Source organism: Canis lupus, chromosome 30 (assembly GCF_011100685.1).
Source record: "Canis lupus familiaris isolate Mischka breed German Shepherd chromosome 30, alternate assembly UU_Cfam_GSD_1.0, whole genome shotgun sequence".
NCBI lineage: Eukaryota > Metazoa > Chordata > Mammalia > Carnivora > Canidae > Canis > Canis lupus.
In genome coordinates, this window is record NC_049251.1 from 30,856,841 (window position 1) to 30,877,942 (window position 21,102).

At 51.8% G+C, this 21,102-nt stretch overlaps 1 protein-coding gene across 5 annotated transcripts in view; it reads right to left on the reverse strand.

Moving 5' to 3' along the window:
* MEGF11 (multiple EGF like domains 11) overlaps nucleotides 1-21,102 on the reverse strand; it is a 344,798-nt gene that overhangs the window by 208,338 nt on the left and 115,358 nt on the right. For all 5 annotated transcript variants that reach the window (XR_005381792.1, XM_038580760.1, XM_038580759.1 and 2 more), the window contains exons 3-5: nucleotides 13,134-13,239; nucleotides 8,681-8,782; nucleotides 4,336-4,436 (exon numbers count right to left, since the gene is read on the reverse strand). Coding sequence is in view for 4 of the 5 variants with exons in the window: in XM_038580760.1 (XP_038436688.1) it covers nucleotides 4,336-4,436; nucleotides 8,681-8,782; nucleotides 13,134-13,231 (301 nt within the window). In the remaining variant the exon portion in view is untranslated. The remainder of the gene's footprint in view (nucleotides 1-4,335; nucleotides 4,437-8,680; nucleotides 8,783-13,133; nucleotides 13,240-21,102) is intronic.

The following is a 21,102-nucleotide window of genomic DNA, read 5'->3' on the forward strand; positions in this document are numbered from 1 at the left end:
GGGAGTGAAACGCATGTCCAACATTTTGGAGCTTTAATGGGAGAAAGCTGAGCGAATGAAGGACAGGAGATATTAGAAGAGATATGGCTGAGAATTTTCCAGAACTTATAAAGCACATGAGTCCTTAGCTTGAAGAAGGTGTGTTCTGGGACAAGCTCACTCATTGTTTTATCTTACTCTTTCCACACACGGGGATGATCTATCCTATGTCACAGTGGGCACAGAGAGGCAAAGGGACTTGCCCAAGATTGCACAGCAAGTTGGTGGCAGAGTCAGTCAAGGCTTTTACTCTGAGCCTGTGTCCTTCTACTTTCTGCCAAGAAATGGGCACCAGGAAGGTGGCTTTGGAGGGAGAATGATGTCCCCTCAGCTGGGGACAAAGCACAGATGCTTTGTGCACAGTCCTGAGGACTCTTGGCATCAGATGGGTTCTCACCAGGTTCTTTTTTTTTTTTTTTTTAAAGATTTGTTTATTGGGATCCCTGCGTGGTGCAGCGGTTTGGCGCCTGCCTTTGGCCCAGGGCAGGATCCTGGAGACCTGGGATCGAATCCCACATCGGGCTCCCAGGTGCATGGAGCCTGCTTCTCCCTCTGCCTGTGTCTCTGCCTCTCTCTCTCTCTGTGTGTGACTATCATAAATAAAAATTAAAAAAAAATAAAGATTTGTTTATCTATTTATTCATGAGAAACACATGACTCCGAGGTCTCCACTCGCTTCTGGACAACTGACAAAGCCTGGCTGCTCCCCCTCCTTTCTTCCCATGACAATAAGCAGGAACAAGAGAACACTAGCAATAGGCAGCACTCGCCTGTTCATGGGCTCAATTATGTCTCCCTAAAATTCATGTTAAAGTCTTACTCGCCAATTCTTTAGAATGTGACCTTATTTGGAGATGGGGTCTTCTAGAGGCAATCAAGTTAAAACAAGGTCATCAGGGTGGGCTCTCATCCAGTCAGACTGGTGTCCTTATAAAAAGGAGAAACCTGGAGCCACACACACGTATCAGGAGAATGGAGTTACAGCGCCATAGGCCATGGGGCTACCAGAAACAAGGAGAGAGGCCTGGAGCTGATCTCCCATCACAGCCCTCAGAAGGAACCAACCGTGCTGACACCCTGATTTGGACTTCAAGCCTCCCGTGGGGTAAGACAGGACGCTCCTGTTGATGAAGCCAGCCAGGCTGTGTTTCTTGAAACAGCAACCCTCGGGAATGGAGTAACTGCCTCACCCAGCCGGCCTCCCAACCCAGATCAGCCCCACCCCCCATGGTCAGGCCAGTCATCTTTGCTGATGGGGTTCCCGATCTCATCCATGTCCAAAGATACCATTCCATCCAGCCCAAACCCCCATGAAGTGCCCCGAGTGAGAGCAGGCCAGTCCAGGCAGGCTCTCCTCTGGCTGCTACCCACCGATTTTTCTGCATGTGGCCTGGCCTTCCCAATAAGACCGTAGGTTCCATGAGGGCAGGAACTATTCCTAACACTTCTCTTATATCCCAAGGCCTAGCACTATGGATGGGCCCTGGTAGGCATCTAATAAATATTGGGTTGAACACCCTTCGAGGGCTTCCCCCTTGACTCTTCTGTCTAGAGCTGATTCCTCATTATACTCGGTAAGTGGGCATGGTGAAGAAGACAGTCTCTCCGTTCTACTCGGCCCTACTTTACTGAAGCATCTGTAACTCTGGGGGCGGTTATCCATGTGCCGACCATCTCTTTCCACTAGGTTGCAAGCTCCTCGAGGTAGCAACTATCTTTTGTGTCTAGCAAACAAGCACTTGCATAGGAAACAAGCTGACAAGCAACAGTGTAAATTGAATGGATAAACATGAACATATAGCAGAGAATTATTTACTGAGGGTCCAAAGACTCTGTAAGGGATTTGAGGGCTCCATGAACCCAGGCAAACTATGTGCAAAGGGCTGTGTATGCACGCGTAGGTTTATATATGTCATGCACATTTTCCCAGGGACAGGGTTCCTGGAGGTCTGAGAAATTAAAATGAAAGCCAAGAGTAAAAAAATGGTAAGACCCAAAGCCATGGAGTAGGGAGCTGGCATTTATTAAGCCCTTACCCTGCGTCTGGAGGTATAGGTATCACTATCCCCATGTTACATGAATGGAAACTGAGGTACCAAGAGGTGGCATCTGGGCTAGGCTCATGGAGAGAGAAGCAGCCTGTCCAAGTGGATCAGAGCTGACTCCAGGGCTAGACAGCTTAGGTTCAGATCCCAGTTCTACCACTTTCTAGCTGCATGATCCCAGTCAAGTCACATAATCACTCTGTGACTCAGTTTCTCCGTCTACAGAATGGGAGAGAGCAGGGTACCTACTTCAGAGGGCTATTGTGAGGAGTTGATGTGTATCAAGTGGAGGTAGGGTGTGCTCTGAAGACCACGAGGAGGAGCATAAGAGGAAGAAGCTGGGAGGGGCAGAGCTGAGACTCAAACCCAGGCCCCTCTGCATCATCACCACCAGCACCCCCATGCCAGTGACCCAACTCAGTGCTGGAACTCCTGTCCCCTACAGAAAGAGGCTTGAGTCCTAAAATTGGCTTCCTGGAGGTGGACTGGCCTGCAGCCACCAGCCCCACAGGCAGTACCTGGCCATTACATAAGGAGTAGGTGGGAGGTTATAAGCTGCCCTTCCCTGTCAGCAAGACTTAGCCTGTGCAATCAGGACACTCAGTGCTTCTGGCCTGCCCTTCATTTCCAAGAGCTTTACCAACAACCACTAATGGAAATTAGAAAAGGAATGTGCTCATCCATTCCTGGAGCCCTGTGCTGACATCTGAATTCCCTTCATCATTTTCCCGAGTCCTTCCTTGGGCCCTGAGCCTTGAAGGGCCGGCCGCTCACATCCATTCTGCTCGGGCTTTATGAGTTTTAGGTCACACCACACTCCTGCCTCACACTCTCCTCCGGGCAGACAGAGCAGCAGTAAAACCTTGGTCTTGATCTCACTTCTACACCCAGGTCCCCGTGGGAGCCCCATCCCAGATGAGGTGTTGGCCAACACCTAGTCCCAGCCCAGTCCTCTGCTCTGCTCCTGAGACACAGCCTTTGGGGGATTACTGTGCATGAGTATCTCTGTATTTTTCCTGCAAAACTATCACTACTCAACCCATTTGTGGGAGCATTTTTCATTCGCTCCCGTAATGCAATTAGAATCGAGCTTCTCCAGCAAGAGGGGATATGTAACATCAGCAGGGGAAAATTGTCATTTCATTCCCTACACGAACACGCCCACCCTGCCCAAATTATCTCTCTCACGCTGGCTCACTCTGCCCACCCGAAGGGCAAGGAGAATGTTAACAAGGAAATTCCCTCTCCAAATCTGCCTCCAAATTAAGAGGCAGAAGTTTTGGGGGTGGCTTCCCCTCTGTCATTAATGGGGGCAGGGCCCAAAGCTTCTCTGACACTCTCCTGCAGTTGAGACAACCCTTGACCACCACTGGAAAGCCCATACTGGCCCCACTGCACCTATCAGAGGTGGTGGGAGAGAGTCCGTTGGACTCTAAGAGACTTTAACCCTACAGCCATTCTCTCTGAGAGCTTAAGTGACTTGCCCAAAGGCACATCCCTGGGAAGTTGGGATCAGAGCCCAGATCTGCAGACTCCTGGGTATCTATCTCCCACCGTACAGCACTGCCCTCCCATCTCAGAGTCTCTCTGGGGATACTACGGCTTCTGTTTTCTAAGCCACTGGCTGACAAATAGGGAAGAAGGTTGCATGTGTCTTTTATGCACCCACCTTGTCCTCAGTATCTCCTGATCCTTTCTGGAAATGCTCCCATTTCCTAGAACTGGCCCCTTGTGATCTATCAAATTCTTGCCATCCTCCTTCTAGGTACTATGGTCTTGCTGTCCAACGATCCAGGCTGCCTTCCTTCCTCCCTTCCACCCTCTCTGCATCCATCCACCCCCCTCCATCTTGCCACCCATTTCACCATTCATGTCTCCTTGCATCCAGCAAAGCTTTCTGAGCCCTTCAGATCTGTGCCAGACACTCAGTCCTTCTTCCCCACTGCTCCTCAGAGCACTCTCCAAAAGTGTCCACTTCTCTCTTGACCCTCAGGGGCTAGAACTGACCTGTGTCTACTCACCCTCTTAGGAGATCAATATGATGGACAAATCTGTGCTAATGTGTTTGTACCAGACTCATGATCCTCCCAGAGCTGGCAGCAGGCAGTGGCTTCTGGAGCCCTCAGGTAAGCCAAGGCCTGCTGCCCAGGGCCTGGATAACAGCCCTATCTCCCCTACATCCCTTCCCCTTGGTTCCTTCCCCTCACCTCCCAGCCCCAGTGAAGCTAAAAGAGAGGCAGCTCCTACGTACGTATGCAGAAGTCTCCATTCTCATAGTAGCCAGGGCAGCACTGGGACCTGCGCCGGTACATGGTCCGGAGGCCACGCCGATACGCCGTCTTATAACTGATCCTAAGGCACAAGGGAGAAAGCCACTTGAAAGTATTGAAAATCAATCACTCCTGTTAGAATGATATTTGTGTTAAGCTATATTGAGGATGCCATTCAATAATTACTTTAAAATGCATGGCGGCTTCGAATATGAAGGAACACAATAAAGAAAAATCTATGGCTGCATCTGGGCCACTGTGATGCAGGATGTATTCCTGACATGGTGTTTGCTACACCTGCTGACTTTCCCCAGACTCTTTAGCATGATATTGAGAAGGGTTGTGGAAGATACTTTCTGGTGTGATCATGGAAGGTAACCAGGGGCTTTTCCTTAAAACCTCCAGACCCAGGGGTAACTGGACTGGAGTTGGGCCCTGAGAGCATCTCTGCCATGGCTACCACCTGAACAAGCAGATTGCTCATGACCCCCAGGGAACTGGTCCACCCAGCTGGAGAACTGAAACAGAGTCAGCAAAGAGCCCTCTGAGTCTCACTCAGTCCCAGACAGCAGATGAACCCCCCCTCACACCACAAATAACAGGTCCTGGACAAGAGCTTCGCATGCCATGCTCAGGAAGGCTCAGAACTGACTCCCTGGCTCTGCAGAGGAAGAAGCCAAATCCCAGGTAGCAGAAGAAGCTCTGGACAGGGAGTCAGAGACCTGGAGTGTGGCCCTTCTGCTGACACAGGTATTGACACTTCATCCTGTGCCAGAGGGATTTATAGGCAAAACCTCATTCCATTCTCTATCTGAGGCAGGTAGCACTGCTGTGTTATCTTTATTTTATTTTTAGAGTTTTTATTCTTATTTTATGTACCTCCTTCTGTTTTATGGATAAGAAAACTGATATTCAGAGAAGTTAATGACTCGCAAAAGGTCACACAATGAATCGGTTTCGGAGTCAGGATTCTAACCCAAGTCACTCTTATCTCAGTGCCACCAGGCTTAACCTCGAGCTCTGTGCCAGTTCCCATAGGGTGGGTGGCTGGCCATATAGGATGGCCATAGCGACGGAGGAAGACCAGGTAAATGAGTGGTGGGAGGACCGAGTCCTTAGGAGGAAGTCAAAATGGGGTTTTGGTAGACAAAGCCTCTTCCCCACACTAGGGTCAAATGGAAGAGATTGAAGTGGCCATTAAAGGACAGAGGGAGGAAGTAACTTCCCAAGGTCATGATGTGTGTCTAGGACTCAACGCCAAGTCCTCAGGCTTTGAAGCCAGAGCTCCTTCACATCCCCACCCACACCCCAAGGGAGCCTGCCCTGCTGACCCCTCCTCAAGGGGCAGAGTAACAGGGTCCAGACATGGGAGATGCCTACCACCTGCTTTCCACGGAGGGTTAGGCCAACGTGGGAAGGGAGTCCCATAGCACAGGCTGGGCCAGTCCTCTAGTCCTTAAAGCCCTTACTTTATGACAAATGACAGTGCAGGGCTCCAGGGAAATCTGTGATATTTGGGAATGTCGTAAACTAAGGTCATTCTACTTTGTCAAAAGCCCGTAATGAAAAGTGAGCCAGCCTCAAAGTGAAGCTAGTTCCCTGGCACAGGAAAGCAGCTCCTGGCGATTTCGGGGGTGGCATAAGCCTCTCAGAGAAAGAGTCAGGTTCAGCTCAAAGTTCATCTCAACCCAGTCGTCCCACCCCACTGACTTATCCCCCAGCCCTTCCAGTGGAGAAGTGGCCTCGGCACCACCAAAGCCTCCCAGGAGAGAGCTGTCTCCCACTGCTTCTGGCTGTCCCAACCTCACTTGCTCCCAGTGCTGGGGTGGGGAGCAGGAGAGGGAAGAGACCAGTGGCCAGGCTGTCAGGAAAGGGGTGCTGCATTTAAACAAACCATTCCACCCTGAAGCAGACTGATGGTGTGGCTGTCAGCACACATACCCCAGGTCAGCAGGAAAGCTGCAAGGCAACTCAATAATTTAGCAAAATAATTCATGTTCCAGGAATGCAGCCTATTTTAATAAGCAGCCACTCACTCACCTTCCCCCCCTCCTGCCCACCCCGCCCCGTGCTGATGGATGGCAGCCCCGGCCTCTGGGTACCCAACAAAGCCACACCTCAAAGCAAACTTGGCTCTGGCACAGGGCCTGACAGAGCTCATGGAGGGAGGAGGACTTTTATTTCTGCCTCCATCTTTGACTGGGGCCACAGGCAGCTAAGTTGGCCCAGCTAAGGAAGTTGGAAGGAGGTATTTGCTCCCACCTCCTCATGTCACAGTCAAGGGCTAGGGGGAGGGGTTGCAGTCATGGCGGAGTAGCTCCTATTTGACCAAAGATCCTACAATTATACAACCTGGGGGAAATATAAAAAACAACTACCAGAAGGCACTAGGGAGAGAACAAAGGTGGGTACTGGAGAGAAAGAGACGCTCAAAGAAGGAAATGGCATGGGGCGAGGTTAGTTCAAGGGCAGGCCCCAATCTGCCATGTTCCAGGTGGCTAAAATCCAGATAGAAAACACACAGCCTGACTGGTTTGAAGGACCACAAGACAAGACCAGAGTGAATCCAGCAACTTGAAAGTGAACATTGAAACCCCAGAAAAGACGGCCGCTGAGAGGAAGCCCCATAATCTTTGTAAAATCTCTGCCCAAACTCCTGGCCCCTGAATAGTGGGTGTGGAGGGCAGGACTCATGCAGTCTAGCTAAGGCTAAAAAATATTGAACTTGCAGAGTCTGGAAATTGAATGTAGCCAGGTTAGCTGACTGCTGAAACAACAACAACAACACATCAACGTTCTCGGGAGGAACGTAACCGATTTCATTTTCTACAATCTCTGCCGTTCACAGTGCCCAGAACACAATTAAAAATTACTAGACACACGAAGCAACTAGAAAATACTGCTTATATAAAAGAAAAGACAACGAATGAGGACCACACGGAAGTGGCCCAGACGTTAGAATTGGAAATAAGGATTTTAAAGCAGCTATTATGTCAACACTCACAGCAACTTATGACCAAAACCCCGAAGAAAACTAGGACTTTGCCTCTTCTGCATAGAGCAAGTTTCCCTATCCACAATACTACCTGCTGTGATTCAGACATAAACCACAAAGAGGGACTAGGTCCACAAGGAGGAAGCCAGAGATATCTGGAACCAACACAGATGTTCGCCAACTAGGAAAGAGGCCTAACAGGTGTCCTTCCTGATATGCACTCACTTAACCCTTCATCTGCTGGTTTCCACCCCTCAAATAATAGTGCCACTTTGCCCAGATCTAATAGCTCACTTTTCTCTCTTTCCCTGCACTTTTCAAAGCATTTTCGCATCCCTGACCTCACTGGGCCCTGTGTAGGTAGGGCAAGGGTCATTGTATGTTTGATGAGTACACTGGGAATCCCCAAATAAAGCAACTTGCCCAGGTCACCCAATAAAATGTATTCTCTCTTCCTTCCCTCCTCCCTCCCCCAGTGACATGAGAGACTAGCATGATCTGCAGGAGGGCCGCGGACAAGAGAGCAAGAGAGACCCACATGTAGCCATTTAGTTTGAGTGTTTCCAGGTGTCTGGGTGGCTCAGCCAGTTAAGTATCTGCGTTCGGCTCAGGTCATGACCCCAGGCTGAAGCAGGGGATCTCCTTCTCCTTCTCCCTCTGCCCCTCCCCCACTTGTGCTCTCTGGTTCTGTCAAATAAATAAACAAGATCTTTAAAAAAAGAAAAAAAAGATTGAGTGCTTCCTATGGGCAGCCTGCAAGGTGCCAAGAGGGCATCCAATTCTACCGTGTGCTCAGTTCCCCAAGTCAGATGCCCTGGCAGGGGGCTATGTCTGCTCTGAGGGATCTGTCTTAGGTTGGATTTCCCCCAGCTGACCCTGAGGCAAAGATTCAAGGAAAAGCAATTTCTTCAGGAGGTAATCTAAGGAAGCACTGGGAGGGGAGGCGGGGAAAGAGACAGGGATAAAAGGTGGCCAAGTCAAGATATGCCAGGATATGTGCAGAATGTTCCTCAGAGTTCTCCCCTCTATCCTAAGGGTGAGGGAGCTGGGGGATTTATCCACCAACTCCCCATCTCTCACTGGGTGAGGGATGCCCCCAAGGGAAGTAATTCTCTAGCACTTTCTGGCCTGGCCTGCCCATAAGCTTCTCTGGCCAGAAAGAAGCCCTCAGCAGAGCATCTCAGATACTCAGTGTGAAAACTGAGCCCCGAGAAGATACAAGCAGTGCACGGCTTAGAGCTGTTCCAGGGGCCTTTTACTGACCGGCACAAAGGCAAGCTCCAAGGACCCAGTACATTCCCCCTGCCCCATCACCCGAGAGAGGTACTCACCGATGCCTGGTGCACTTGAACCAGTTCAGGATGTCTGTGCATCGCGTGTAGTAGATCTGGTCAAAGGGGTGTGCGTATGATTCCTGGACGGTCACGGCATAGCTGAGAACCAGACAGGAGGTGGAAGCTATGGTCAGTGAGTGTGAGGCTGAGCTGATATGCAAGATGGGCTCTCCTTCCCCAGCGGAGCCGGGCCCACAGGCAAGTGTCTGGGGGCTCCAACCTCCCCCTGCCCCTCATCCTCCTCATGCCCTGGATGCCCTCCACATTCAGGTTGGAGGGCCCCAGGTTGGATCCAAGACATATCCCTTACTGCCCTGTGGCCCAGCTCATTTTCTGAAATTCTAGTTCATTTGTTCATTTCTCAGAGAATGAGTAAAGGAGAAATTAGGTTTATTCTATAAGGCTCTAGAAGGCAGAGCCAACAAGTTTTAAAATATTTTGTTTGGATCTTTTTTTTTTTTTTAATTTATTTTTTGTTCGGATCTTTACTGTTTTCAAAGTACAGGCATGGAAGCTGATCCTTGTAGCAATTCTATGAAGTAAGTGGTCCCATGTTATAGTTGAAGAAACGAAGGCACAGAGAGAAGAAGACTGTCCAGGACCCCACAGCCGATACCAGTAACTGCTAATATTTATTGAGTGCCCTGCATTAAGTGTTTTAAGCCATTTTAATCCTCACAATCTTGTAAGGTAGGTGGCATGGCTATCCTCATTTTACAGACAAGGACAGTGAAGAAAAGAAAGAATAAGAGACTTCCTCAAGGTCACTCAGTTACCTCCTGCTCTCTTCTCCCTCCAGCAAAGCTGGGGAAACATCAAGTACATGCCCCAGACCTCCTAATCGAAGTAGTATTTTGTTATACTGCCTGTTGGCTGTAAACCTGAACAGTGGGTGGAAGTCACGGGGAGGAACATCTCAGCCTTAACCCATAAGCCTTTCTACCTGCCTGCCCCCAGCAGGAGCTGTATGAAAAGGCGGTCAAGCCCGGATGCTGAAGGAAAGATTCACACTTGCTATGCAGGCTGGGAGAGGGCCCCAGCTGAGACATCAGGAATTCATTTTTATGTAGGCTGGTATTCCTCACTGTTTCCCCCCAGACGGCTCACTGACCTGGGCCAGATGGCCAGATCCAGGCTATAAAAGCCCGTCTGCTTCGCCTGAGGAAACTGTTGGTTTGCTTGCAAGGGGGCTGGGCAGGCCAGCTCCCTGAGTGGGTCCACAGCAGGCTCTCTGATGCCCAAAAGGTCAAAGATCTGGAATTCAGAAAGAGGGCCTAGGAGCAGTCAGCAAGGCACAGGGACTCAGGGTGCTGGAAAATTCTGGCTCTTTGAAGCACTGAGGATGTAAGGAGGGTCCCTGCTCAGCCTCTACCAGCCAGCACAATGGAGATGTGTCAGAGGCACACAGCTATGCAGACATGGGCCAAATCTGGTTCTATCTCCAGGCTTGGGGACACTGAGGCAGCTCAACAACCACCCCAGGCTTCCCACAGGCTCCTTCCAACTCTCAGATTCCATGACCCTAAGCTCGCACATGGCTCCTGAATACCCCCCTTTAGGTCAGGAGAATAAATGGCTGAGAGTGCATGAGCTCTGGGTCGCATTTGAACCCTGTCACCTGTCAGTGGCACATCCTTGGACATGTTACTTAATTCATGGAAGCTTCCTTTTCCTCACCTGTAAATCCACAACAAATATTCACATAGTCATTGTTGAGGATCCAGCCAGGCAATAAGAGTGTCCACCTCTCAGGGTGGTGGGAAGATAAAGCAAGAGAAGATGCGTAAAATTCTCAACACAAGATAACGCATGGAAAGTTGTTAATGGATGCACAGCGTCTAATAGATGCTGGCCACCACTATTATGTGACTACCGTGGGTCACCTCCTGTGCTAGGCACTGAGATGAACTCCCTGAACATGGTGGCAGAGGGGGAGGAGAAAGACCAACACACAGAACCGACTCCCCACCTTTGTTAAGCACTCAGGGTGGGGGTGCAAGCACCCCTTCCAGTCCTACCAGAGACAGTGGGTGCTCAGAGAAAGGGCATCAGCCCGACAGAGGGGCGAGAGAGTGTCACCAGGGCAGGTCCCGGCTCTGCAGGGGTGCACAGGGCCAACCGAGTCTGGAAACGAGACCTTGTTTCCACTCCAAGTCTCCGAGATGAAGTGGGTGCCCCCAGTTTCATGGCTGGGCAGCTTAACATGCTCATTTGCCAACATGCTAATGAGGGACCAGATTAATCTTGTAGAGCTGGGCTTTATTAGCCAGGGGAGGTCTCTCCACTGGGTTTTATGGTGGAGGGGACATAATTAACAAGAAACCCGCCAAAAGCACTAATCCAGCTGAGAAATTCTCCCTAAGCGGTCTCTGGGGACCAGGGCGTGTTTCTGCAAAGACACAGACTAAATCTGTCCACGTGTCATCGGCAGGGGAGCTCAGGTGGGCAAGCCCAGAAGAAGACACGCCATGTCATGGGGCACCGCCTGCAAGGCCTCCTCCCTAGGGACTAGAGAAGCCCTGGGGAGGGCCCGGACTTCACCTTAGTTATAGGCTCGGTCCTGGTCCTCCCATTGAATGATCGCCTCGGCTGACAGCCAGCTCAGTGCGGGCTCAGCTCAAAGTGCTTTCACATTCCAAATTCACTGATGTTGGGGAGGTTTCAAAAATTAGAGAATTTGCTTTGTGTTTAAACTGATCCACTGTTCAGAGTGATCCGTAGTGGGGGGCCCCGAGAAGAGGGAAGTGAGGATGAGCTCTGCCATCAGGGAAGGCTCCTTGGAGGAGAGGCCCGGTGGGAGGACCTGGGGAAGGCAGAGCAAGGCGGACAGGGAGGGGGTATTCTAGAGGTGGGGATACAGCAAAGCCAGGGGCAGGAAGCAAGTGTGTCTCAGCCGGGACGAGGCTGCCGAAGCTGGAGTCTACAAACCAGGGACTAATAATATGCAACGTCACCTGACAGCTCTCTCACCTCCTGGGAAATAAAGGTTTAAGTGCACCAAGACCAGAAGGGGCAAGGGGCCTGAGTAACCACAGAGTCGTTCCGGAAGCTTATGAAAAATGCATGTTCCCAGGCTCTACCCCAGACCTACAGAATCGGAGTCTCTGGGGCTAGGACCCAGGAGACTCTGTTTCTCATCCACGCCTCCAGTGAGCCTGATGGGCATTAGTCTGTGAGAAGCAGTTCCTGCAAAGCCAGAGGTATCAACAAGAAAAGACAGTAATTGACCCTTACAGTCCTGAAAGCCCTTTCAGTGAAACTGGTACCCTGATCCTCTAACAAGCCTGTGAGGCCAGGGTAATTATTCTTCCCACTTTACAGAGGTAGAAGCAAACTCAAAGTGGTTCAGAGACTTCCCCTGAATCATTACAGCTAGCAGGTGGCAAGATCCAGACTGGAATGATCCAAGGTCTTCTCATTACAGATCTCGTGTTCTTCCCACCTCACCTGAGAGGTACACACTGTAGCACTGCCTTCTGCTCCAGCCTCGACCCTATAGGGCCTCCCATCGAGTGCCCAGTCACCAGTGATCATGCCAGTATGGGCAGAGGTCCTCTATTTGCCCAGCCCAGCCCTCTGGGACCTGGTGCTGCCCGTCGTAGGGCTGGGACATTCACCCTCGCACGCACGGAGCCTGGACAGCCCCCCTCCCCTGTCTCTACCATCTGCCTCCCCAACTGGGCCCTCATCTTAATTTTATTCATTTGATTTATTAACATCTAAGTGGCAGAGTCGTCCTGGTCAGCACAGCCAATCAATTCCAGAGTTTAATTTGGTTTTTCCTGATTGGATCTCTGGTCACTATCTTTCTGCTCACCAAAATCAATACTTTAACCTTGTACTTCAAAGTCAGGCTGTCTGCAGGGCCCTGGCCCATTCCCCACGGACCTAGCGCTGCAGCCAGAAGGCAGCCAGCTCTTCTGCAGAGGCCCTGGGCCACTCTTCCCCGGGTAGGCCTCCCACCCCACGAGCCAGAAGCAGCAGAATCCCCTGACCCACCCTCCTTGGGACTGGCTGCTGGCTGCACAAGTGAGCTGCTGCACCACTGCCAGTCCCAGGAGACCAGGAAAGGCGACACGGTATTGGAGAGTAACCCAACTGGACCGCAGTCACTCGCTGCACCCTGCCTGGCTGTGCACGGGCATCGAGCCCCTCTGTGCCTCTACTTCTTCATCTGTAAAATGGCTGGGAAGGGCAAAGGCAGGGAGGGACAAGGGTTCATTGCCAGCTACCCCAAGTCAAGGCCCTCCACCTGGAGCTCCCACAGCCCTGAGAGTCAGAATCTACACAGCTGGGGCCCGGCTCTCGGCGCCTGTGCTGTGTCCCCAGCCATACTGCACGCCCACGGAGGACAGCTCTGTGCCTCCTGACGCAGCTGCTGTCCCAACAGTACCAAGCCCAGGGGGAGGCCCCCCAGGGAGGGCCCGGCCTTCTGAGACCCACATCTTACCTCTCCCAGTGGCTGCACACGTTGGGGTCCTCAGGGTTCAGGGACAAGGCAGTTTGCAGGAGGGAGAAGACAAGGAGCTCTGTCACTGAGAGTGCCATCCTGGGCCCTGTGGGGGGGTGGGGGGTGGGGGGCAAAGAAGCAGCTTCATTAATCAGACCGGTTTCCTGGGCATCTGTTCACCACCGAAACTTCTCACACGAAGCAGCAAAACAGACTTGCTAAACAGACTAAGTCTGCCCTCGACGTCATGTAATGAGCATTTGATATTTCACACTTGCAGGCTTTGACTACACTTCACCAGTTCTGAGTAACCGAGGAGTGGGAAGCCTGAGTCAGGGAAAAGATGATATTCCGGGCCGGGGCTTCTGTAAGTTTTTTGGCTTGCAGACTGCCTGGAGAATCTAATGAAAGGGGGGCGCCTGGGTGGCTCAGTCGGTTAAAGCCTCTATCTGCCTTCAGCTCAGCTCTTGATTGCAGGGTCCTGGGAGGGACTGAGCCCCGCCTGGGGCTCCCTGCTCAGCTGTGAGCCTGCTTCTCCTTCTCCCTCTACCTGCTGCTTCCACTGCTTGTGCTTTCCCTGGCTCTCTCTCTCTCAAATAAATAAAAATCTTAAAAAAAAAAAAAAAAGAGAGAGAGAGAGAGAGAATCTAATGAAAGTTCAAGGAATCTTCCCCAGAAAAATGCCCATATGCATGACTTTTGGCTTTAAGATCAGGATGTCCTCAGGCCCCTGAGCTCACACTGGGACCAAGAAGTCCTGGCCTTAATGCAGTGTCTCCCCTCTGTCCCCTCCCCTTCATCTTTGATCTGCTTTTGCATGTCCAGGTCTCCCCACCCGGACTCCTTCTTGCAACAAAGAAAGAAAAGAAAGGTGTCTGGAGTGGCCCCTGGGGAAGCTGAGCTGGGAAAACTCTCCCAGGCCTTGCCTCTCTTGCTGCTATGGGCTATCAGTCACTGACCCCCGCCCCCTAGCTTGACGCACACATCACTCATGTCACTCCCACTGAGGAATGAAGGGCTGCTGGGGGGCTTGCAGGAAGCAGGTTGTAGCGTTTGATTCAGGCCCCTGAAGTTATGGCGTATGGCAGGTGTCAAATGAGCCTACACAGGGATACGTCCCCTTAGTCCCCTAAAAGGTCCCCAACAAAGGGCTCTTCATAGAGGTAGAGAATCATTAAGGTGGGTATAGCAGCATTGACCCCCTAGGCTCTTTCCAGCCCTGGCACTCCAGGACCTTGTGGTCCTAGAGCGAGGGTTCCCACCTGTGGGGGGGGGGGGATACGGGGTGGGGGGGGGGATCTAGCCTAGGGGATTTGGAATTCATACGTGCTCAAACAGCAGCTATAGAATGAATGAACACCGTGACTCAGAAAGATAGCACTATTTTTCATGTATACACAGATGCTATCGTGATTTGCTTAAAAGCTTTACTGAATTCAGAGTAGCTTTTCTTCTCAATCTGCCACGCTAAAAAAAAAAAAAAATGCAACTTCTAAGAACTGGGGGGCAGGGATGGTATAGAAAATATTTTGACATTGGAAAGGGGTCCCTACGCTTGAAATGGTTGAGCATCCAGTCCATTGGCCCTGAGCTTGCCAACAAGAAAGGACTCGCACCATTCAGGGACAGACAAGAGTGACATGCACGTCACTCATACCCCCATCTGTACCGGGAGGGAAGCTAAATAGAGCCCCCATCTTCGTGAAAGGTTAAATACTCTCCTCCTAGTCCCCAGTAATTTCCTCACCAAATTCTTTCTTAACAGCTCCTTCAAAGATAAACAAATTGTCACAAATTCTGTATAACTGTAGGGGTCCAAATTAATGATTAATGAGGTTTTTCTGCTTTGAGATCTGAAAATAATCTGGCTAAACAAATTCTGAAAATCAGTTCGGAAAGAGAAAAGCAATTCTGGTGTTTCCACTCAGCAAAGTCCAGGAGGATGCAGGTCATAGCCCCTCATCTCCCCTCCCCACTCACCACCATCAGCCTGCCCCTCCCCCCAAGTCCCTGGAAGCCTAAGGGGCCCACAGGGGGCAGGGCACAGCCTGGAGCACACACAGCTCTAGGGCTGCAGGACAATTCAGCTCATCCCCCTCCCAGAAGAGAAGCCACAGCCTGGATAAGAAGGAGCCTTCCCAGACAGGGCATTAAGTTTTGGGGAAAATCAAGTGTAGGATGAGCATCATCTTCCAGGTGGAATTTGGGCAGATCAGCCATCAAAGAAATAAAGAAATAAAGGAAGAGACACAGTGCTTTGAAAGGCACAGCATCACAATGCCCGCAGGAGAGGTTGCCCCTTTCTGGTTCCCTCTATGGCCCCAGTCTCACTAACTCCACCACTCCTCTCATCTCCCGAGCCAACCACCCCCCCAAACCTCATCTTCAAATTTCAGAAGCTTCAAGCATCAAAGGATGAAGCTGCCTGGATTACAGGAAAGATCCACGGTGACAGGAGAGGGGTGGGAGATGGAGGCAACCTCAGATCCTTGCTAGAATATGGGAGATCTTTTAAAATCTTCATGAAAACCTCTTCTCTTGGAGTCAGATCTGGACAGGACAGTTTGGCTGATGCCCACTGGCAGTGAGACACCTGGGTGCTAGGTGCAGAGAGGGGGAGGGGGACAAGTGTTTGGATAAGCACACAGGAAGGGGAGTGACAGGGGGCACAGGGACACGGGCAGCCAGGCGACCTCACACCTCTGTCCATGCGGTCATGTTAAGGCCAGCAGAGCAGGGGACATTCACCCCCAAGCCTGGAACAGCCCTGCCACCAGCCGCCACATGGTCCCCCATCTGCGATTACATCTGCCTCTGTGGAAGTGTGGGAGGGGAGCAAGGAAGAAGGATGCCCAGCCTGAGGGTGGAAGGCCCCCCTCAGACTCCCTCAGCCCTTCAGACTTTCTTGGAACCTGGCCTAGTCTTAAAGATGCAACGTTATCACCCACACTTCCTCCTCCAGCCCAGACTGGTCTCTCCTGCTCTTTGTTCACACTGCCCCCCCCCCCTTGCCCTCAACACCCCATCACTGTTGTCAACTTTGCATGTCCAGGTACCATCAACTCGAGGTCCAGCTCAGGCTCCCCTGCTGGGCATGGCACCTACTGGGTGCCAGGCACGCTGCACGCATGTAGCTTATAGCCTGGGCCGCATGGCCCAGTGCTTTCCACTTCCCATCCCACGCTGCCAGCTTTTCCAGCCTGTGTACTCCGTCTTTCCCACGTGCCGCAGAAACGCCTCAAAGGTTGGGTCCAGTCCCAGGCCAAGCTAGTCAGCTCCTTTCGGGAACCAATTTTAGAAAAAGTATTTCTACTTGTCTCAGACAATTCACTGAGGCTAAGTGAAGAGCGACCAGAAAGGAGTCCCCCCCCCCATGGGGGCAGGGACTCCTGGCCATGAACCAGAGTGGGGCTTCCCTGGGCTCTCGCTCAGAGGATGGATCCCAAAGACATATGCTCACGAGATGACTGAGGGAAAATCAATGATGCCGCCACTGTGGTTATTAGGCCGACTCTATTCGGAGTGACAGAGGTTAACGTATCGGGCACCATCTGATTTAGGGCATTAATAATTAAATAAGAAAATGCCCCTGGTTTCACTTCAGAGAAAGAGAACATGTAAATAGATCAGTTGGTTCCCCTCCCTCTGGTCCATGCTCCCTGCATATTAAGGAGCAGAGAACGGAAGTGAAGTTGCAGGCATGGGGACATTTCCTTCCTGGCAGTGGGGTATGGCTGCTTCCCACCTGATGAACCAGGCCACAGACTGCAGGGGAGAGAAGGTGATTGGAGGTGAGCCCTCACGCCTGCCCGCAAGGTGTGATCCACCTGCACCCCTGCCCCAGGCTGCACTGATCAGCCGAGCACGCCTGGACCACCACCAGCAAGCGGTGAAGTCCCCCAGGGGGGGCTCGTGGAGACTCTGTGGAGTAGATGGGATGTAAGAGGGACAGAGCAGGGAAAGGGGGCAGGCAGAGAAAGGGCATCTGGGGAGCAGGAACAGCATAAGCAAGCACACGGAGGCAGGAATGTGTAGGTGGTGTTGGAGGCAGAAGAGGGTTTGCACTGCAGAGCAGGGGCTGGCCACATGGGCAACGCTGGGAAGCATTTTCCAAAATCAGGTTCTGTGCAACGCTAGTCCCATGAGATATTGATAGAAATCTCCCAAAGACTTCCACGAGCGAATTAGTTCAGGAAATGCTGCGTGTGCTTATTTCCGCATTTTAAATATTCCAGTGTTATCTGACCATACCTTAGGCTCTGAGAAGACCCAAAGGAAAGAAACCTGTTTGTACTTTGTTTGATCCACTGTTTTCCAAAGAACTCTTTCCAGAAGGAGAGGTCCTCAGGGTACCGGTTTGGAACACTCTGCTCCCCTCTGTCAAGGTCCCGTGTGAAGGAAGCCCTGGTCCTGTCGGTAGGCATCCTTGGAGTTTTGTATTCATTTGTTTGTTCTAACACTTGAGGGCCTTCTGTGCCTGGCACGTGGTGATAAGGGGACCTGCCGCTGGATAACTCAAGAGACACTGACACCACAGCAAAGGATCCCCCCTTCCAGCAGCCAGAACTTGTTCTTGCCTGGGTGGGCCCTGCAGGCCGGGCAGACCTTAGAGACCGCAGCATCCTCTGGAGGCCCAGGCCTTCTGCTGGCATCTTCTGCGGCCATCACCAGCATCTGTAGAGTCCAGCCTGATCTCTGGTGACAGCTCACACCTGGCCTGATGCTCACACCAGCCAAGATGCATAAAACTGGGGCAGAGGGCAGACAAACAGATGGCCTCTGCCCTGGGGTCAGTCGTTAGACCTCACCGTTCATCTGTGCAAAAACCTTCCCCCACCTGCTTCACTTCCACCACCTGCCTCGTCCTCCTGACTGGGCCCAAATCTTGGCTACAGGAGCCTAGTCCACGCGCCTGGAACCTGCTCTCTGCCTACCCCCATATCCTGCGGGGAGCCCTTCTTTCCCAACAAATCTGCACTGGCAGCAGGCGTGGCGGAGGTCAGGCACTATTTTGTGGGCCCTGAGAGGTTCCCACTTGCACAACACTGGGCAGCATCGGTAGTAGCTGTTTGGCTGAGAAACAGGTCGAGTGGGAAAGTATGCTGTGAGCGATGAGTGATGCCTGTCACTCATAAGCCCTGGGTGGGGAGGGACACACAGGTGCCACGAACGCATTGTCCTACATGGTTGAACAGTTGTGACTAGCTTTGGAAATTGCTCCTTTTCTATATAAACCATCTAGATGTGGCCTCAGCTCTTCCCTCTGGGCCTTAGAACGTGCACATCACTTTCCCTCCCTTGGTACCACACTACTAGCACACACATCACGAGAGCAGAGATTTGGGCCTGTTGTGTTCACTGCTGTCCCCAGCACCCAGAGCACTGCCTGCACGGTGGAGGGGCGCTCAATACCCCTCATCAACCGATTATTGACTCTACAGCCAAGCGCCTCCCCCCACCTCTCAGCCATCCCCAGCCTTAGGCTCTGCCACTGTGCTTGTGTCTGGCCTGCCAGAGGCCACCGAAGATCTGTCCCAACAGCAGGTCATCCTGCATGGGGCATTCCACGCTGCGTTAACACTGCCCCGCGGAGACATCAGTCTGTTGGTGACAGATACAGTGAGCACGGTGACATCCTGAGAGTGATTCAAAGACTCCCGCCTGGGCCACCCCACCAGCGCCGGGTACATCTGCTCGGGGGACAAGCACAAGGCGGGCATTGAAGCCTACTCAATAGTGCAAGCTGCAACTGGGGACTGATGTGTTCCAAGCACCTCATGAAAAGGCGCTTTCAGGCTCGGGGAGCCGCAGAAGCAAGCCCCAAACTGGGACTGATAAAGCAAACGCCTCACATCCCTCCCAGCATGTGGGTATAGAGAGAGAGAGAGAGATTTCTATCTTCTATTTATAGAACACACACACACAAACACACACACTTCTCTATTTTTTTCTGAATAAAACAAAACAAAACAAAACAAGTTTGCACTCAAAGGGGCAAAAGCCAAGGTTATCATCCCGTCTGGCAGGCCTTCCCCTTACTCTGACCACTGATCTCTGAGCTGGCTCCCAGTCCCCAGGCCCCTCTCTGTTTACTGGCCTTGCTGGGTCTGATTAATGTGAGATGAAAAGCAGAGCTGCTATCAGCCCCATAATTAAGAGGCTTCACCCTCTGCCTTGATGAAGCCTCCTGCCCTCCAGCAATCCCACCAGGGGCCGGGTTTATGTCTAACGCTTTCTAATCTCTCTGCACTTAAAAAGAAAAAAAGTTTTCAAAATAAATCCACAGCTCTTAATCTCTAAAAGAGTGATTCCCTGACAGCAGGAGCCAGCAGAAATCCCCAGTGCCACCGTGGAGGCGCTGCCAGGTGCCTGCCCACTGGGATAAATCAGAAGGGATCGGAGTCACCTCCAGAGACATGGTAAACGTCCTCTTCCAAGTCTGGGCTCTGCACTTGATAAATTCTGCTTTTACCTTGCCTGGGAAGCCTTGGGCTGCAAATGCTAAAAATGGCACCATGGAGGTCTGCAGTATCCATAAATCAGGGTCAAAAGACTGACCCGACCCCTACGCCCTCAAGCCCTACAGACCAAGTGGCCCTTGCATGAGCCAGGCTCAGAGAGAAATCTTGGCATATTCCCAGGGAGGGGGGAAGGGGGGATAGAAACTGCTAGGCCAGTAAAGCACCCCCCTTCCTTCCCCACTGTGCAGCCTCTGCATTCCAGATCCTCAACATCCTCCAACAGGCAGCAAGTGCCTCCTCAGCCTCCTGCCTCTCCAAAGATGAAGGGAGAAAACTTATCGGTGTTCTTAGGCCATTCCACTTCTCACAAAGCAATTATCTCCATCTTCGCATTTCTCTGCAAATCAGCGCACGCTCAGCTGGCCTGGCCAGCCCGGAGGCCTCCTGCCACTCCGGGCCCAGCATCCCCGGGCCTGCTCTGCTTCCCTCCCCCGCCCCTCCCAGGGCTTCAGGGTTCTCAGAACCGTGGGAGGTGCACACGCCCCAGCATGAAATCATGGATCTGTCCATACACCCCCAAAGATAAGTCAGTCACTCGGGGCCATACACCCCCGTGGAGATGAGTCCCGTCCTTGCCCACTCAGAACAACAAACATTTCTCAGCCTACAGGATGTAAGCGGCAGTGCCTGGATAGGAAGGAGGCTAAGGGACAAAGTGCTGGGGAATCACCACCCTTGGAAGGTCAAGTGTCACACCTGGGCTGAGGTGAGGATGACAGATGGGATAAGTCACACAGTGTCAGGACTGGCACCGGGGCCTGGAAGCCTCAATAGTCCAACGCCTCATCCCACGAGAGGGGAAATGGTCCCCAGGGGACTGGTTCAAAGTCACATGATGCTCACGCAAAAGGAATAGTGAAGCCGGACTGACATTATTCGAATCCTGACTCCATCTTACAGGCTGCACAACCTGGATAAATCATCTACCTGCCTTAGGGTGTGGCAGGTAGATGGGTGTTTCACATGGGCCACAGCGGGCACCAGTGACTTCACAGGGCTGTTAGGATATTCAGTGAGTTAGCAGGTAGAGCACTTGGCCAAGCCCAGCATCTGGCGCGTAGGGGATACCCAATAAAATATTCATTTCCTCTCAACCCACATTCCCCCTCCTCAGAGATCCTTCCAACCCTCTAATTCTGACTTCTGGAATTTCTAAGGAGCTGGAGGATAAAAAAAAAATATATATAGATGGGAAAAATCCTCTGCTTGGTTATATATATTTGGTGACTACTGGCTCAGTCTTCACTGTACACTTATCAGGATAGGTCTCATGTTTCATCCACACAGCATACATTTATTGAACACTTGCCAGTCACTGTGGACACAAAGATGACTCAGGCAGGCCTGGCCCCCAAACCCCCAAACACCTGCTGGAGGGGTGCGTGGGAATGGCCATGAGAGGGCCGTGGACCCAGGATGTGGCTTAATTCAGAGCAATGAGGCCTTTC